Source organism: Agaricus bisporus (assembly GCF_000300575.1).
Source record: "Agaricus bisporus var. bisporus H97 unplaced genomic scaffold AGABI2scaffold_13, whole genome shotgun sequence".
NCBI classification, from domain to species: Eukaryota; Fungi; Basidiomycota; class Agaricomycetes; order Agaricales; family Agaricaceae; genus Agaricus; species Agaricus bisporus.
The window spans coordinates 169,883-188,752 of record NW_006267348.1 but is presented as its reverse complement, the minus strand read 5'-3'; the positions used below and the strand labels follow the sequence as shown (position 1 = coordinate 188,752).

The window sequence follows — 18,870 nt, the reverse complement described above, 5'->3', positions numbered from 1 at the left end:
ATGCGAAATCTCACAACGTCATCTAGACAATTTGCACTTGCTACTGAACCAAAGGAGCCCAACTCCCTTACTCCATCTATCCGACTCGTCTCTGCTACTCCATTTGCTATTGGTAATTCTTCCGATGCCAACCAATCCGTCTCAAATTCTTCCGAGGACTCTATGACATCTGTTCCACCGTCACTTATTGCCCCAAAGTCCGACGCACCGCCTCGTAAACGCCTCGTTCCCAAGAAATCGAAATTAGGACTACTCGGTCCCAAGGGGAAGGATCCCCCCGTCAGCTCTGATCAAAAAGGAGCCGATAATCCCTCTGCCCGAGAGGGTTTCGAAATTTTTGTGGATCCCACGAATGATCCAGAATTTAGTGATGTTCTCGTCGTCAAGAAACAGAAGTCCCGTGGTGCCCTAAATGGAGTGAAATGGGGAGCTTTGGGTGAAGTTACGAACGTATCAAACGTTCCCGGAAATGGCTCTGTCCCCAGTCGCGCGCTCAAGTTCAAAGAAGAAGATAAAAAGTGGTGGAGCATTAGAAGAGGCCGGAAAGATTCAAAAGATAAGGAAAATACTGAGTGCGTCAAGCGTTCTAAATGTAAGCGTTTTCTGAAAGTGATCTTTTCCCGAGTTCTAACTGTTTAATCCACAGCCCCCGAAGTTGTACGGTCTAAAAGTGAGTCTTTCGGAAGTTAGCGGTCGATAGATTAATAAATCGTTCTTTAGCTCCCGAACCATTCAAGGTCAATCAAGATACCCGCATACGTTTTAACTCATTGGATTCTGGTGTCCTCCTTCGTAAATCCACCCGTGCGGGTGCTTCACTGGCCAAGGCCTCTACGGCTTCTGACCCCGAGCAGCTTTCACGTCTTACCCATCACGTTGAGCGTTCGTCTACCCCGGATTCTTTGAAAGAGGCTTGTCGATCGCCTTCACCTGACCCTCCTCGTTCTGTAACTTCGAATGCTTTTCTTGATTCTTCCAAAGAGCAAGGTTCTATAGCTCTCCGAGCTATACGTTCAGTGAAATCATTAGCTCGTATGGGTAGTCGGGCACAAATGGGTGCCAATGAGAATGATACCCAGGACGGTGTGGTGAGGGAGAAGAAGCAGAAAAAGGTGAAGAAGGAGAAGAAGGAAAGGAAAGAGAAGAAAGAAACTGGCGAGGGGACTCTTCGGGATAGGAAAGAAAGGAAAGAGAAGAAGAAGGAACGGAAAGAGAAGAAGGAGAGGAGGGAAGATAAGGAAAACATTTCGACTCTTCGGCATTGCACTTCGACCATCGAGGCTGGTACACTTACTGGCCTAGATCATAAGAGCGGCGTACAAACACTTGGTCAGAAAAAACGTTCTATCCTTGGAATGGGACTCAATCTACCTTCGTCCTTGCGTTTGCGCAGCGGTTCCTCCGCGTCATCGATACTGGCTCAGCCGACTCATCTGTCTGTTGGATCTCTAGGCAACGAAGCCAAGAAACGTATGGGTTCGACGATTAGTACTGCTTCGTCGATGAGACCCCATTCAACGGCTTCAAGCTCAGGTGGATCCGCTCATACCCGCGAAAGTCGGGGTAGTGTCAGATGGGATGAAGTATGTCTCGAAAATAGGAAAAAGGAAATTCAAAGGGATAAGAAGGAGAAGAGGAAGAAGAGGAAGGAGGAAGGGAAGGAAAGTAAGAAATCGAATGAGAGCAAAAGGAGGGTCGCAATCACCGATATATTCCCCGAGGTCGCCTCGGACCAGGAGCGCGATGTTCAGGAGGAAATTCAGAAGCGGTACAGCAGCGCTTTTCCGATTGCAACGATTGAAGAAGCTCCTATGAATGACAATAAGGAGACTAGCAGGACTCGTGATCCCGTATTCAATGGCGAGATTATCCAGAAGATTGAGAAGATTGAGGAAGAGGATACCCCGGTCAAGAGGCATCGCATGAGGCCGATGTCGGAACAGTTGCTCGGAAAGCCACGTCCTCGTGCAGTCTATGAGGACGACGAAGGTAACATTATTTCGGGCTCCTGGGAGTATTTCGGTTCTAACCGTTATTTCACTAGGCGTTATATCCGTTTTAGATGCTGCCACAAGTGATCTAGCCCAGCTGATCAATAACCTGGATCTCGAGGCGACACCAGCAAGTGCGGATCCCACTCCCATTCGTCCTCCCCCCTTCCCGGCCGGTATCCTTGATTCTATCCAGTCCAACGTCGACTTCAATCTTGACCTGTTGAAGAAGGGTCACGTCACCAACGATAGCCCGCTCAAGAAGAAGACTTCGCCGGGAGGCTCTAAAGGTCTCGCTTCTCGCTCTAATACCGCTTCCATTACCTCCCTTCGACCTTATGCGCAGTCGAGGGGCAAAGCCACTAAGTCCCAAGCCACCCCAGTGTTTTCGGATGACCATGAGGCTACCATTAGAAAGAAGACCAGCGAAATAAGTATTGGCCAGCAAATTACACCTTGGCCAGTCCTCATACAGCAATTGTCACCCGTCAAGGAGCAGCGGGCTAGAGTCGATAGCGACAACGAGACCGCCGTCACAAAGGAATCACCTCTGAAGTTTGGTACTTGGAAGAAGGGACATAAACGTTCAGTTACACCAGTTCCAGAACCTGAGCCTGGATTCGTTTTCGAACCCCTTTGCCCTCCCAAAAGTCGTACCCCAAAGATTTCAGAACCTGACGATGGAAAGGCTACCTTGCGATCATCTGGCTCCTTTTTTGGTTCTTCTTCTGTTGCGTCGAATTTAGCCAACATCGTGAAGGGTCCTACCTCCCCATCATCATCCCTGGGTCGACGAGCGAGTGCTTTCCTCAGGAAACACTGCTCTCTCCTTCCTGTCGTAGCGGATGTCTCTGGAGCTGACGCCAGCTTCGCTTGTGCTGGACTTGCTGCTGATTCATCACCACCTCAATTCTTACCCCCGATTGGCAAGAAGAGAGGGTTGCCATCCACCCTTGGGGCATCTGATACCTCTTGTTACGCGGTCCCTGAACTCGACGCGTCTGACCCTGATTCAGACATTCCTGATGAATTACGTTTCGAACTCAACGCCACCTCGGTCCGTGAATCGGATGATGATACTTTCGAGCTCAATGGAAGGTTTACCCACGAAGACGTCGATGAAATAGAGTATCCCCGATCTTCGTTCCCTCTTGATGCACGAGCAATTCCCTCCAGTTTCATGGCCAGATCTGTATTCCGTGCCTCTCTTACCAATGAAGATGGTATAACAGAAGAGATCGATGAGGGAGAGAATGTCGACGCCGAGTCTGATCCGGAAGCTGACACGAAGAAGTCTTTTGATTTCACGGGAGAATTACGGAGATTGAATGAGTCAAGCGCCTCAGATCGTCACAGCTTTGTAGAACAACTCGAAAGAGCTTTCAAGACGCCGGCCACAGTCGATCTACGATATGGATCAGATAGTATGATGAGTGTGGAGGTCCCTCCCGTTCCGCGCCTCCCTCTAGATCTCGACATGAGGGTGAAGGGCTTTCCGAGTAGGGTTTCTCTGGATTTCTCAAAGTTCGGCGAAAGTGACGATAGTAGAGAATTGAGCGAAAGTGCCTGGCAGGAGAGTGAGCCCGGGGCTTTCGATAACCATGAAGCCTCGCAATTAGCTGACGTTGGAGCGCCCTGTCTTCACAGAGTACGGTCACAACAGGGCGTGACGAACTCAACAAGCGACAAAGTTCCGTCTTCACCTTTCTATGTCGACGTTTCTAGGCGCTCCAGTACTGAAGGAAACTCAAGTGTTGATTCTGATGATCGTCCCAACCGTATCCTTGTCAGTGCCAATGCAACTGAAGTCATGGACACTTCAAATTTCAACGCGTCTCGCCGGTCTCATGGGGAGCTCAACGCGTCTTTCAAGTTTGGAGGTCTGCCTGGGTTTGGATCACCCGACTCTGCAAAGAAAACGGAGGAACGCCTGACACTCTCAGATATCATTCCGCCCCCGTCTCGCATCAGGCCTCTTTCATCATCGTCTGCGTCCCTAGAAGATGAATCGCTCTTCAAATCCATATTCGCCCCAGACGATGACGATGCGCCCCAGCCTCATCCGCGCCCTATCACCAACGATAGTAATCGATTCCTTCAAGTGAGGAATTCCATATACAGGACCTCCCAAGCTTCCTCTGTCGTCAGTTTTACCGGATTTGACGCTTTCGAGGAGGTTCGTCGAGGATTCGAGTTCAATTCTCAGCGACCTAGCTTCTACCCCCCTCCAGCGGCGGCCAACAACCGTCGTGTAAATCACAACATCCGCGATTCCTTCCTAAGTATCGCCTCAGTTTCCTCTTATGGTCGCGTTATCAACCCGGGTGCTCCCGATCCATTTGATTTTGGTCTGCCGAGGCTGGTGGAGCGACCCTCGTCCGAAAATCTGTCGACCATGTCTTTTACAATCGATGACACGTTCGCCTTCCTTAAACATGCACCGAGGAGGAAAAGGGTTGATAGTGATGCTTCTAGTTTTTACTTCCAAACACAAGCACCTCTCGATCTCCAGCGCAATGATTCCGGCAAATCTATCTCATCCCTGGCACCTCCTATCAGTCGTTATAATCGGAATTTCGCCACCCACCATCGTAGCGACTCTGGAACGAGCGTGACGTCGGGTTCAGCCTGGAGAAAAAGTTGGAGGGCAAGTCAGAGGTTCAATGATTCCACCGATTCGATTATCAGTGATTTGGCTTCCATGCAACTAGGACGTCCTGGTCTTGGGGATAAAATGTTCGATACAAGTGATCAAGCTATGCCTCTGGCACCAATTGCTGCATCGCCTGCAAGTGCTACCGACATGTTCTCCTTTTCGCGGCCTCAGTCAACTTGCGACTCAATAATGGATGAAGATAGAAGGATTTCAATCAACGCACTGGACTCACTTTTTGAGCATTCTGGGCAGGCAACTTCTACTTCGTCGGGGGACTCAATTTTCAGCCAGGACGATGACTCTCGATTTATGCAAGGACTTCCTCCTCGCCAGTTCCGTCCGATGTCAATCATGAGCGCCGCCTCCAGTGTCCATAGCCTGCCACGTGATGATGATACTATGATCACTGTAAGGCTAAAAATATTTTCGTTACGATTGAGCTACTAATTTTACCTGCTGGCAGATGCTTGATGGAGGTCATGTCCGTCGGCGCTCCTTGGGATCTGTTATGGAGGGATCACCTTGTGCACGGGTCGAGAAACGCAAGCAGGCCGCTTTGCAACAGGAGGCTCAATCCTTCCATCACGAGCACGAGCCCCCAAGTAAGGCCCGAATCATCGAGCAACCATCTTTTGGTTCTCCTTTTCACTTTCAGGTTGAAGAGACGTCTCAGTCGGGAGGACAGCTAGAGAGATCAAGCCTGGGGGAAGGTTGTTGCGTTGGTAGTGGTGAAGACCCATCAGCCTCTTGTAGGTTGTCTCTTTTTTTGTCATTCCTCATAACTGACTTCGGATCAGTTCGCCGTCTACCCGTCTTCACTCGTCCGCCGCAGGCTTCGCGGTCTCGCTCGAGCACTGTAACGTCAAGCTCCGGCGGTGACACCCCACCTCTACTTATATCTGACTGTTCTTCCATATCTGGTAGCTCAATGTCCAGCATCGACCTCTCCGATATCGATGCAATGCTCACTAACCCTAGCCTTCCGACCTCAACTTTATCGCACGCTAGGGCTCGTGCCCGCGCGCGCGGCCATGGTCACCGCCGTCGCTATTCCCATGTTCGCTCATCCAAAGTGTACTCCGTTTATGAGACAATCGAAGAAGAGCTATCAAGTGCTTCTACTTCACCAGTACATTCCATGGATGTTGACAAAATCAACAGTCCTACGAAGACTCAGCCGGTATTTATTGTAAAGGGGGATATGGGCCTCGATCACTCCAGTCCTGATAACACGGTATCTATTTGGGACGATGAAAAGGGTATCACTGCACTTAGAAGCTATTACGCACTGCAGGATGAAGCTCGAAGTACTGTTTCGGAGAGTAAGCAAGCTTGGACGGACACACCGTTTTCGATTTTTGCTCTACAATGTAAGTATTGAACTTCATGACTTTAATGCGTTCTTATTCTCCGATGTACCAGCCTTTCAACCACTACACAATCCAGAAGGAATGAAGGCATTGCTCGAGCACTCCATTCAAACTTATGGACCACTTCCTTCCGAGCTCCGAGTTCGCAGCTGCCGCTCTCGCAAAAACTCTCGCCCATCTCCATATCCTCATACCCGACCATCCAAAACGGTCACTTCACCTGAAGCTACACATCCCGTTCCGATATTTCACGAACTTCCTCCTACCTCATCTCCATTGGTTGGCATTCCACCCGTTACAGATAACATAAAATCCTTGTCTCCTTCTGTTTTGGACGTGAGCGATGATAAATCAAGCGTTCTGAGAAGTCTGAATGGGACTATCAGAGCCCGTGCACGCTCAACGACGAGGAGATCAGCATTTAATGTGACCAAGAAAAGTGACACGAAATCCAAGGATTCTACTGAGTCTAGTAACTTCGGTGGTAGGAAGCTGAACACAGGAGCTCCCACTGCTTCGACGGAACAAAAGGAAAACGTTGGCATGGGGAGCATTATCACGTAGGTTATGCATTCATTTCCAGTCTCATTGGTGCTAACGTAGTGTTACAGTGGCGGAGACACACTGAGGATTAATAGACCCAGGCCCAAGGGACGTCCTACACTTGCTTCTGCTACGATGAGGGCCCTGCGGTCGGTTCAAATATGATCCAATCCTCTTCTCCCAAATACTCAACGCAAACTATGATTTGAATCCGATGCTTAACGGAGGTTTTTATGCTATGACTTTATGCTTTCCTTTTTGACGGCCCCGCCTGCTATCAAGACACAGGCTTCCCTCTATGACTGACGACATTTGACGATTGTTTCATGTGTTCTCCGCAATGACCGTCTCTCTTGACGACGTTCTTTGTTGCTATATTTCAGCTGATGCTTTGTGTCTTGCTTTCTTGCTGCGCCTCTGTCCATAAAATTTCTTGCTTGTATATAGCGTCTTTGTTCTTGATCATGCCTGTATTAGAAGGTTCTTATGGGTATATCACTGGGTATATTTCCTTACATATGCCAATTGTTTCTAAATCACGCTTTCACAATCACAACATCTTTTCTGACCTGACCTTGGAAAGCGACTTGAACTTTTACTGCGGTTTGACCAACAAAATTGAAATCGAGCACTGCTAATATACGTTTTCGTGAACCAGCTAGCCAATGAAGTCCGTCGTATACGTGGGAGAAGACGAATTGCACTTATTTAGACCGAATGTATTTACTAACCCTTCGGGCACAGATGGTTTTCTCTCTTTTAGTCACCTGGATTATACCGACTCGGAAACGGAACGGCATGCCCTTTGGATTTCAGATCCACGATAACAGTACGGCAGTCAAGGCACTGCCATATCACGAGTTGGATGTGTGTGAAGCACGGTGCACAGGGAGTCGCCGCACTCGCTTAACCACCGTGTCGGAGGTTTCCTAGATTTCTGTGCCAACAACGTAGAAAAAGACGACCCTTCAATAGTTTAAAGATTGTTCGATCTCCGGAAGGCCGGGCAGTTGTTCAAGAATCATTCGTGTGGTGGCATGATATGCGGCTATTGAAAAAACAAGACGTCAACTTGCCCCGCTGAACTTGCGCGATCCAAAATTCAATATATATATTGTGAACTCTACGGCGGCCACGTACGTACTTTTCCTTTTGAAATGTCTCCGTATCTCTCATCGCCCTGTATAACACAAGTAGCTCAGAAGCTCAGAACCGCCACCGTAACGCCAACATTGACAGTCTGTGCTACAAGCGACGTCGACTAGATTGGCCGAAATCCGGCCGGACCCGATATCAAGTTCTGTGTTGAGCTTCTGATGCGCTGGTAGTAACAGGTTTGGATGTAGGAGAGTTGAAGGCAACCCTGGACGAAACTATGGAGATAGGGCAGAAACATACTGTTACTAACGCGCCGCAGTGTCTGTCTCGCGACAATGATCGACCGCTCTAACGAAGCGATCTTGTCCACGAAATCTTAAGTCCTCAGGCCCACCAGTTAATGCAGCTAGATGTCTGGTGAGATCGAATTGTAACAGCAGTCCAGCGAAGGTCGCCAAGAGCCAGCTATACCGTACTACACTTCCAGTGACTTTTGTTCGCCACATCTAAGACAGATATCCCGCTTGAGCCCGGTCATGTCAGATGTTGACGTTAAAATCAGGGTCAGACTATGTGTCAGAAAGTCTGAAAATCCGCGGGAGAAGATGCATGCCTCAGTAAAAGTCTTTTTTGAATACCCGTCAATATGATCAATAACTCCAAAATACCGTAAAAGATGTTGGGCTCGCCAAGATAATTCCTATTAGCAGATAGTCACATCTCTCTAAATCTATGCAGATATATTTTAAAACTCTATTCATGACGAGATGTTTCGAAATGGCGCTCTTTACGAATCTTTAATGATTCGCACATTCACGAGTGCTTGGGACTTCGATAGGAAGGGCTCCTAGAGGTTGGTTATATTAATACTACCGGCCGTTTCTGCAGTCATTAACTTAGTGCTCAGGAACATGTCGTTTAGGGCATAGCAAAAATTGTTTGTAATTCCTACTTGGTATACAGAAAGATAGATTCCTTATGAGAGGAAGATAAATATTTAACTGAACTACTGGAATTCAGGCTCGATTGCGTTGTATTCTGGGCAGAGATCCAACCAATCTTGAGGAGTGATCTGAGACTGGGGACCTGAGACGTTGTCCTCCGGAGCCTCAGCGAACACGATAGCGAGACCAGCTTCAAGATGCCAGTCAATGTGACTATGTAACAATGTTAAATCAGTATACGCTTCGAGAGGAATGGATAAAAAAGTCCTCACCAATGCAAGAACCATGCTCCTGGGTTATCGGTGACTGAGGTATCGTTGAGAAACAAACATTTCCGAAAAGTAAATATAAATCTCACAGAAGCGGAAAGTGGTGTTGCCACCGTTGATGGGGTATACATCACGACGAGGAGGGCTTTCATGTGGTATTAGTATTCAGCTAGATATTTTTCTTTCAGGTGACTCACTTCACGAAGTTGAAGGTGTCATCGTTAGAGGCGAGAACGACATCAAAGTTGTGACCGTGCACTGAAACGGGGATGTAAGTAGAGGAAATGAGGAGAAAATGGGATGATCATACAATGGAATGGATGAGCTCCTTCTCCTGGAATGTTGACTTCAATCAATGAATTCTTGGGGACAAAGAAGATTTGCTCGGATGGAAGAACATCTTCGGGCCTCTTGGCTCCGCTGAGAATTTGGAGAAGAACAGGGACAGTCGGGGAGATGTAAGAGATTCCGTTGATATCGAAGAAGGGAGCGTTGGGCTGTGCTCATGTCAGAAGTCAAGTTTGATTTGAATAATGAGACGCTTACTTGAGCAATGTTGAGGGTGATGTGCTTATCGGGGGGACCGTCACCGAGCTAGAGAACGTTGAGTTGATGATTATGTTCATGTAAATATATACACACTTTGCCTGGTCCTTCCTGGGCAATCGGCTAGATTGGTGTGCGTTAGTGAGCGTTTCGGGACATTTTTGCGCGGGTTAATCTTACATGCATCTCTTGATCAAGGAGCTTGTGTCCGGGGACGTTGACAGTGGTTGGCTCGACTTCAGGTGCACCCTTGTAGCGCAGGATGGCGAGAGTGAGACTGATGTTGACTTTGGGAACACGTTACATTACAGTTGCTAGCAGGCGACAAAATGGCGCTTACGATTGGGGTTCCTAGCTGGGTTGCCGCCAGTCATAGGAGCTCTCATCCAGTAGTTATCGACGGGTTGATTGGCATTCAGGATAACCGAGACACGCTGGGCTGCATAAATGTCGACGTTCTGGATTTCGACGGGATCGTGTTCAACACTATCGGCTTCCATGAAGGTCAAGTTGTGGTTATCGACGGAGAAGGTGAAGAATGGCCTGCAGGAGATGGCGATGACACGGAACCTATAGCGTTTTCCTTGCTCGACGTTGACGACGGCGAATGGCGCTAAGCAAGTAAAGTCAAATTTCCATCACCTTTTCTGTTTTGGTCTACTTACTCTCGGGTCCTCCATTGAATCTACCTTTACCGTTGATCAAACCAGAATCTTGCACGCTGCAGGAATTGGGTTATGAAAATGAATAAGTATTCCTTGGGAAACTCACGGTATAATGCCAGAGCTGAAGAATTCGTTGTTGATATCGGGTGCGAGGACGTGATACCATTCAGCTAGGGTGATGACAGTAGTTTCATCATCAACATCGTAAAGATGCCCGAGTGGATCCTCAGGGTCTAGGCGGAGATCAGCAAAAATATCTTCGCATGCAAGAGTAAAGAATTACCATAAACGACGAAGGCACCACGAAGGCCATCACAATATTGGGTGGACAAGTGTGAATGGTACCAGAAACTTGAAGAGAGAACATAAGTTTACGCTGAATATGTATTTCATGGATCAGGACTAACGTTCCAGACTGCTCCGCCACGCTGAATTCATAGGTGAAGGTTGTGTTGGGTGGTTGGGGGCACTGATTCACGAATGCAGGCCCGTCCTGACCAGAAGTCCTCGCTTGGAAGAATCCATGCCAGTGCTAGTTTGGTTTTAGTAGATTGAATTGGGTCTCGAAAGACAACTCACAATGGATACACTTCGCCTCATGGTTGAGCTGGTCAGTTTGTTGTTGACCGGGATACGGACACTATCGCCCTTGTTGACTTGGACCAGTGTTCCAGGGAATTCTCCATTGATAACCACGGTGCTGATTTGGATCAAGGTCAATAAACTCTAACGATGATTCTGTATAAAGATGTACTCACTCCCTTTCAAACCCATCAGGTGCAAGCCTAGTATTGACTAGGTCGAAGTTGAAGGTTTTGGTATCGGCGAGTACGCTCGAAATGCAGGCGGCGACCAGTACAAAAGCGTTGGAAAGCCTCATTGTAACACTTGCTGGTTGGCTGGAGAGCAAACAAAATGTCTAGAGCTTTTATAACGCGAAGTTATTTATTTTTATCCGCTATGAGAAACCGCCGACGCTATGCTTGGGACCACGATTCATGTATGGCCCGAAATTTTTTCAGGAGTTCGCGGGTTCACATAGAGGACGAGCCACTCTTCGCAAGGGAGTTGACAACATTGATTTTGGAAGCTGATGGCGTTTACCGTCCGAGGTAATTGTGCGAGACTTGTTGGCCAATACGGGCCTATGAATGAACAACGTACCTGTCGGACATCCCACGCCTTATTTTTGCGGGGTGGTCTGCTGTAGTTTAACACTAATGCTGGAAATCAGTGCTTTGCGACTGGATATTTGTCAAGTTTCCCACGGCCTCCACCTATCCAATCATGCCGTAGCCATCGTTAATATGAGCGGTTGACCAATATATTGATTTCAGGGGTTTGCTCATACTGTGAGTACTTTGAAGGCCCCTGCCCAGCCAACTTGACCGAATTCGCGCGTCGGGTATTCTGGCAATCTTGTAAGGTATGCTAGTTCGGTGAGTTGGCAGTGGTACGAGGGTAGGCGCCCGAGCAATCCGATAAACAGCCTGTCCTCATGAGAATTCTGACATACATCTGTCCTGTCGTCAAGCAAGAGTTTCTGAAGAGTTTGATGTAAGTCCGCGTGCCGGCGCCATGACTATACGTAATATATATTCAATAAGAGACAATATGGCCCAGGCACTACAGAATAACAAGAATTGCGTCTAAAACTGATGCTATTTTAGACTGTGGGCTTCCTTCGCCGCTTCACTAAGCAGTAAGCACGGAGAGGCGTGGACCATATAGATTGCCAAAATTGAAGATTCCAATGCGCCGCCGACCTTCAATAAGGCGGCCATACCGCCGAATCATTAAGGAATCATTTATTTAGTATATTGTTGAGGGACGTGCCGTGGAAGCGCAAAATACTTTGCAGTGCAATTTGGACTGGATGATTGAAGGTAATTTGGAGGCATCTCATTGGAGTACCTGCCTATCTTCAGTTAGAGCCGGATGTGAAACTCACTATGAGAAAATTTCCCAAACATTGTCAATATTATCTCGCTAATATGATTTATATTACTTCCTGGAAGTACTTTCATACGCTCAACAATGTCATCTCGCATGTGTGAATCGTGCGAGTGACAGTGGGAACTGATGCCAATGAGCATGGGAAGAATTTAAGGCTCCGTGAGAATCGACAGTCTGCCAGGATCAGCAACTTCAGCAGATCTGGGTAAACTTGTTCTATCTTCACTCATCACCTTGTGACAGTGCCATATAGACCGTTCGGAGTCTCATGGTCGTGTCAGTGAATGCATTCTTGTTACACATGGGCCCTTAAGACTTCAATTCAAAGCGCATCAAGTGCCTGGGTTTGTTATCATTACTACCTGCCTCGTTATTGCCGCCACTTAATACTTACGATCATTTTGTTTTAGGGTAAACATTGTTTAAAATTCCTACTTGTACACAGAGATAGATTTCCTTGTGAGAGGAATATAAATATTTGAATAAACTACTGGAATTCAGGCTCGATTGCGTTGTATTCTGGACAGAGATCCAACCAATCTTGAGGAGTGATCTGAGACTGGGGACCTGAAACGTTATCCTCCGGAGCCTCAGCAAACACAATAGCGAGACCAGCTTCAAGATGCCAATCGATATGGCTATGTCACAAGATTCAATCAGTATTCGCCTCGAGAGAAATGGATAGAAATGTTCCTCACCAATGCAAGAACCATGCGCCTGGGTTATCGGTGACTGAGGGGTCGTTCAGAAAGAGTTATTCTTCAGAAAGCAACGTGGAATCTTACAGAAGCGGAAAGTGGTGTTGCCACCATTGATGGGGTATACGTCACGACGAGGCGGGCTTTCATTTGAGATTAGTGTTCAGCAGGTAACTTCCTTTTTCAATTAACTCACTTCTTGAAGTTGAAAGTGTCGTCGTTAGAAGCCAGAACGACATCAAAGTTATGACCGTGCACTGAAACAGGGACGTAAGTAGAGGAATTGAGGAGAAAATGAGGTTACCATACAATGGAATGGATGAGCTCCTTCTCCTGGAATGTTGACTTCAATCAACGAGTTCTTGGGGACAAAGAAGATTTGCTCGGATGGAAGAACATCTTCGGGCCTCTTGGCACCGCTGAGGATTTGGAGAAGAACAGGGACAGTCGGGGAAATGTAAGAGATTCCGTTGATATCGAAGAAGGGAGCGTTGGGCTGTGCTCATGTCAGAAGTCGAGTTTGATTTGAATAATGAGACGCTTACTTGAGCAATGTTGAGGGTGATGTGCTTATCGGGGGGACCGTCACCGAGCTAGAGAACGTTGAGTTGATGATTATGTTCATGTAAATATATACACACTTTGCCTGGTCCTTCCTGGCGGATCGGCTAGATCGGTGTGCGTTAGTAAGCATTTCGGAATGCCTTTGCGCAAGTTATTCTTACATGCATTTCTTGATCAAGGAGTTTGTGTCCGGGAACGTTGACCGTAGTCGGTTCGACGTGACGTGCACCATGGTAGCGCAGGATGGCGAGAGTGAGGCTGATGTTTACTTTGGAAACACGTTTCATTACAGCTGCTAGCAGGTGGCAAAATGACGCTTACGATTGGGGTTCCTGTCTGGGTTGCCGCCAGTCATAGGAGCTCTGATCCAGTAGTTATCGATGGGTTGATTGGCATGCAGAATAACCGAGACACGCTGGGCCGCGTAGATGTCGACGTTTTGGACTTCGACAGGGTCATGTTCAACACCATCGGCTTCCATGAAGACCAAGCTATGGTTATCGACGGAGAAGGTGAAGAACGGCCTGCAAGAAATAGCTATGACACGGAGCCTGTAACGTTTGCCTCGTCGAACATTGACGACGGCGAATGGTGCTAAGCAAGTAAAGTCAAATTTTCATCGTCACCTTTTCTGTTTTGATCGACTTACTGAGGGGTCCTCCATTGAATCTACCTTTCCCGTTGATCAAGCCAGAATCTTGTACGCTGCAGGAAATGGATTATGAAATGAATAAATATTCCTTTAAGAAGCTTACGGTATAATGCCAGAGCTGAAAAACTCGTTAGTGGCATCGGGTGCGAGGATGTGATACCATTCAGCTAGAGTGATGACGGTACTTTCGTCATCAACATCATAGAGATGTCTGAGTGGATCACGTGGGTCTAAACAAAGTCGGCAAAAATATCTTCGCATGTAAGAGGAAAGAATTACCGTAAACGATGAATGCACCGCGAAGACCATCACAGTATTGGGTGGACAAGTGTGAATGGTACCAATAACTTGAAGAAATGTCAATTTATGCTGAAAATGATTTTGTGGATCAGGACGAACGTTCCAGATTGCTCCGCGACGCTGAATTCATAGGTGAAGGTTGTGTTGGGTGGCTGAGGGCACTGATTCACGAAGGAAGGCCCGTCCTGACCAGAAGTCCTCGCTTGGAAGAATCCATGCCAATGCTAATTTGTGTTAGATAGTCAAGTCAATTTGGTCTCAAAAAGTAACTCACAATGGATACACTTCGCCTCATGGTCGGGCTAGTCAGTTTGTTATGGAGAGGGATGCGGACACTGTCGCCCTTGTTGACTTGGATCAGTGTTCCAGGGAATTCTCCATTGATGACCACGGTGCTAGTTTGAATCAAGGTCAGTAAACTCTAACGATGAATCTGTATAGAAATATACTCACTCCCTTTCAAACCCGTCAGGCGCGAGCCTGGTATTGACTAGGTCGAAGTCGAATGTTTTGGTATCGGCGAGTACGCTCGAAATGCATGCGGCAACCAATACAAAAGCGTTGGACAGCCTCATTGTTGATCCTACCGCTGGAGAGTCAATCCACGGTCCTCTGCCCCCATCTTTATAGCCTGAAGATACGTATTTTTATCAACAAGGAGAAACCACCAGCGATATGCCTGAGACCACAATCCACGAAAATTTTTCAGGAGTTTACGCGCTCACATTGAGGACGAGCCACTCTCTGCTGGGTATTTAATAACATTCAATGTCACTGACATTCGAAGCTGATGAAATTTATCATCCAGGGCAGTTCCACGAGATTTCTCTCCCCGTTACAGGCGCATAGATGTTCAACGTTTGTATTGAACATCACGCGCGTGTCTTGCAGGCGTTGTACTGTGGTTCAGTTTGTGATTTAATGCTAAAACCAGCGCTTTGCCACTGGACGTTGGTCACGACTCACCGTAGCTAAATCGGCCTTAGGTCTGCTCATGATTAACAATGTGCTTCAGAGACATACTGTCAAGACGTAGGCATCTTTGATGCCAAGGGAAGGCTTGGGCTTCGAGAGCTCTTTTAGCGGTTGATAATTCTCCGTTGCTTCCAGCATTCAAGGATATGAATTTTGTAGCAGTAAGATATCCTTTCTTCAGCTTTTTAAGTACCATTGGACATAATTTACCTCAACTTCTGGTGTTTGCGCGAGCTGCACTGAGCTTCAATGAACTATTATTAGCCCGTTGAATCAGTGTTCTTATCATGACATGAGATTCTTATAATTCGAGAGGATCTATAAAAAGACTGTATAGATGGTACGAGTGAAATGTACCTGAACACCTGCTCATATTCAGTATCTGGCGCAGGACATTTGTCGGCTATTTTGGAATCCTGCGAAATACGAGGCAAAATGACCCTTTTGGTACCTGACCATCGTTGGACAGCACACAGACAACACCCAATCCGATAGGTAGCACCATATGCACTCGAGCACCATTTCCCTCTGGTTCACTCTCAGTGATCAATGTGAGAATAACACTCTACCGGCTTTACACCTTTGATGCGACGCTTCCAGACATGAATGGGAATGAATCGTACAGGCTTAGAGTCAAGTTAGATTTGAAGGATTGACAAAAGAGTATGGCGGTTGAACGCATGTATGCCATTATCCGGCGATTATATGGAATGGCAACTGAAGTACCCATCAATAGCCTACTGCCTAAGTCATACTATAACTCTGATCTTTATAAACATAGGAATCGGATATGGTGTAGTGGCTAACATTATCGCCTCTCACGCGATAGCCCGGGGTTCGATTCCCCGTATCCGAATTTTTTTATCCGTTCAGGAGATTCAGTACTTCCTGTCCCATTAAGCTAAACAAATGCCCAAGTTACAAATTGGAGCTTATCATTTAACTTGAAAAATGACTGGTAGGCCCTTGATCGTGTTTTACGAACATTTAACCTATCTACACCTAATTGTATTTATCCTCTTGCTCCAGTATGGATGGCAATAGCATCCCTCGCAAGCACCGTTGCCGTGAACCTTCCTCCGGAAACAGTATAACTTTTGGAGACCAATTAACTGTGTTCTAACGCTCTTGGAACAAACAGAAAAAACTCACGAAGGCCCTGAGCATCTTCCATTACTGACCGTTCCCCTGATCACATCACAATACGTTCCGTCTGGCAATGACGTAGTAAAAGTGGAGCTCCATTGTGAATTTCCATTATTTATCGCCACATAACCAAGTGAACCACGGCCAAAGGCGATTTGTTGAGATTGTGGCGACACCCAGTTATTTAACGTAGCTGAGCCTACATTGTTGCGGAATCCTACCATTCCAGTGATGGCAACGAAACGATGTTGACAAAGCCAGCCGTTTGCTCCTCCAGTTGTGCTACAAGATCCGGAGCCTATGATTTTTGAATGGGAACAAGGAAGAATTAACATGTCAGAAAATTTGATTTACCGCCATTGGGTGCGCCGGCGTCATTGTTGGGAATATTATAACTCGAAATGATGGTGGGAGTTCCATATGGATGTGCAAGAGAAAAGATCGTTGCCGTGATATATGTATTGGAAGAAGAATCATATCTTAGGGAGCCTCCATTCTAAAAGGACTCAGCGTTCACTTCAATAGGAATAAGCAGAAAGAAGCCAGCTTACGCGTTCGGTGTCATGATTCGCGACAAAGACATTCGCTCGGTTGCCAGCGACCCAACCTCGATTATCCAGGTTCTGAAGACTTGAAATGCCTCCCCCTGAAAAGGCGTCCCTTATTGTTGTAGTGTATCTGAATCTGGTGAATCGTTTCATTAGAAATCATCATCACCCAGAAACACATTCAAAAGTCTTACTCTTGTACGTCGCCGTTTCCAGTGTACTCCGAAGGTTGTATAGGCTCCCCTCCACCGAAAATGACTTCCTGCGAGATATATGGCCTTCGGGATAATCTACCAAGGATATTCGAGAGATCTCCAGCAGAAATATCTATATGAATCAACAGTGAGCGAAAACAGGCAAGAGAGACGTGGAAGGAAGTTTACGCTTAGCAGCATCCAACCTCATTCCGTCGACTCCGAGCGATAACAAGTCATTTCCATATTGTGCGAGTCGTCCCCTAACATACTCGGTGTCTGTCGCAAGGCTACAAATTTAATCTATTAGTACAAATTACCTTTTTATCCACTTAGGGATGACTTTACTCAGCGAGATTGACTAGTTCACAGGTCTGAACTTCCTGTCGATTGCTGAAATTTTCGATATCATCACTGGGGTGGAAACCGCAATGATGGAAGTCTTGAACCTGGTAGATACCGGGATAGTTGTAATGACTGAAAGAACTTCCTCCGACGCCTGAGCCCGAGTCGATACCAGCCATGTGATTGAAAATCGTGTCTAGCCAAAAATATAATCAGATCAAGCGAACAATGATAATCAGTAAAGAGAAGTTAACGTAACATACCAACTATGACGCCTACTCCAGCAGAATGACAAGCGTTTATCATGCTGAAAAACAGGGTTTCACATGGATGCAATGGTGCTGGAAATGGTACATGACTAACTTCTGGAACTGGGAGCGGTTTCCGCGTTTCGACGTGAGCGTGTACGAAACGGGTTGATAATCGGTCCACCACTGAGAGCCAGTTATGTGCTCCTGCGGCGGGCTCACTGATTCATATTAGAAGGAAGATTTATCGATAGATTTAAGAATATTGAGACTAACCTTGAACAAAACCATAGCCATGAGGTCCGATAAAGTTTCGACATTCAGCAGCTACAGAATCCCAGTTCCATTCGAACAATTGTATGATCACATTTTTATTTCCGCTAGGGGCGCGTTTATCAAGCGTCGCATTAAACGCAAATGGAGCGGCTTGAATTGTTTGAAAGAGGGAAAGAAACAATATAGACCATTTCAACATCTTGCGAACGCGATAGCAGGTATTGAAAGACTGGAGGAGATAGAGAAATCAGACAAACCGATCCCGCGTGTGTATAAGTAGGAAGACATTGCATGTTTTTTCAGGAGAGGGCCTCGTGCTAGTAGTTTGAAATTTGTTGGAGCCAAATCTCTATGCCCTCTCACGTCAAGAGAGGCATCCATGTGATCCTCATGTTCAGCTTTCAAAGGAAGGTTAGCTTCATGGCCAAGGAATACTGGTTTCAGGAGTACATTGCCCTGGGTCTGTTCACCTGAGTATTATACGAATTCGACTCCACATGGGACGAGAGTCGCTGATTATCACAGCAATAGTTTTCATGTGGTTATTGGACAGTAACATCGAAGGCGGCTTCAAATCATGACGTGCCGGTTAGCGAGTGGAAGAAAGAAACACAACTCATGATCGGTCGCATATGATAGCCGCTATTTATAGAATTTTCTCCGAAGTCACCCTGCTAGTGGAGCGGCACCTGAGCAACATCCACACGGTCAAGCAAATGTCGAGCCTACACGGAGTGAGATTGGCGCAATACAGTGCGAAGGTCAGGTGTCCTAGTTTCCATGTCAATGGCCCAGGGATATAGAGACATATACAAAAGCCGAAGCACTTGATCATGATACTGTGAGGATGCAAAGTTGGGCAGAATATGGCTCGGCAGTGAACACT

At 46.8% G+C, this 18,870-nt stretch overlaps 4 protein-coding genes and 1 non-coding gene across 5 annotated transcripts; 2 read left to right on the top strand and 3 right to left on the bottom strand.

Annotated features, from left to right (window-relative positions):
* Positions 1 to 6,725, top strand: AGABI2DRAFT_122283 (hypothetical protein; the record flags this gene model as incomplete). Its single annotated transcript, XM_006456317.1, has 8 exons — positions 1 to 592; positions 647 to 670; positions 721 to 1,989; positions 2,045 to 5,055; positions 5,111 to 5,396; positions 5,445 to 6,017; positions 6,070 to 6,577; positions 6,629 to 6,725. The coding sequence occupies 8 exons, from the start codon at positions 1 to 3 to the stop codon at positions 6,723 to 6,725; spliced, it is 6,360 nt and encodes a 2,119-aa protein (XP_006456380.1).
* A 1,854-nt stretch (positions 6,726 to 8,579) lies between these two features.
* On the bottom strand, positions 8,580 to 10,983 carry lcc2 (laccase-2). Its single transcript, XM_006456316.1, has 15 exons — positions 10,841 to 10,983; positions 10,662 to 10,782; positions 10,490 to 10,614; positions 10,366 to 10,433; positions 10,189 to 10,315; positions 10,083 to 10,138; positions 9,758 to 10,030; positions 9,598 to 9,704; positions 9,514 to 9,540; positions 9,418 to 9,465; positions 9,182 to 9,368; positions 9,069 to 9,129; positions 8,961 to 9,016; positions 8,875 to 8,908; positions 8,580 to 8,815 (listed from the first exon to the last, which is right to left on the bottom strand). Exons 1-15 carry the CDS (start codon positions 10,960 to 10,962, stop codon positions 8,665 to 8,667), a joined length of 1,563 nt encoding a protein of 520 aa, XP_006456379.1. The 5' UTR covers positions 10,963 to 10,983; the 3' UTR covers positions 8,580 to 8,664.
* Positions 10,984 to 12,525: 1,542 nt separating this feature from the next.
* lcc1 (laccase-1) lies at positions 12,526 to 14,827 on the bottom strand (the record flags this gene model as incomplete). Its single annotated transcript, XM_006456315.1, has 15 exons — positions 12,526 to 12,676; positions 12,737 to 12,770; positions 12,824 to 12,879; positions 12,933 to 12,993; positions 13,046 to 13,232; positions 13,282 to 13,329; positions 13,378 to 13,404; positions 13,462 to 13,568; positions 13,622 to 13,894; positions 13,950 to 14,005; positions 14,056 to 14,182; positions 14,232 to 14,299; positions 14,352 to 14,476; positions 14,527 to 14,647; positions 14,706 to 14,827. 15 exons carry the CDS (start codon positions 14,825 to 14,827, stop codon positions 12,526 to 12,528), a joined length of 1,563 nt encoding a protein of 520 aa, XP_006456378.1.
* Positions 14,828 to 16,011: 1,184 nt separating this feature from the next.
* Positions 16,012 to 16,083, top strand: AGABI2DRAFT_t149. Its single transcript has one exon. It is a non-coding gene; the product is annotated as a tRNA-Glu (tRNA).
* A 156-nt stretch (positions 16,084 to 16,239) lies between these two features.
* On the bottom strand, positions 16,240 to 18,183 carry AGABI2DRAFT_211295 (hypothetical protein; the record flags this gene model as incomplete). The annotated part of the gene is made up of 10 exons (XM_006456314.1): positions 16,240 to 16,321; positions 16,380 to 16,671; positions 16,728 to 16,869; positions 16,925 to 17,057; positions 17,116 to 17,248; positions 17,305 to 17,405; positions 17,464 to 17,656; positions 17,724 to 17,767; positions 17,824 to 17,929; positions 17,985 to 18,183. The coding sequence occupies 10 exons, from the start codon at positions 18,181 to 18,183 to the stop codon at positions 16,240 to 16,242; spliced, it is 1,425 nt and encodes a 474-aa protein (XP_006456377.1).
* Positions 18,184 to 18,870: the final 687 nt, after the last annotated feature.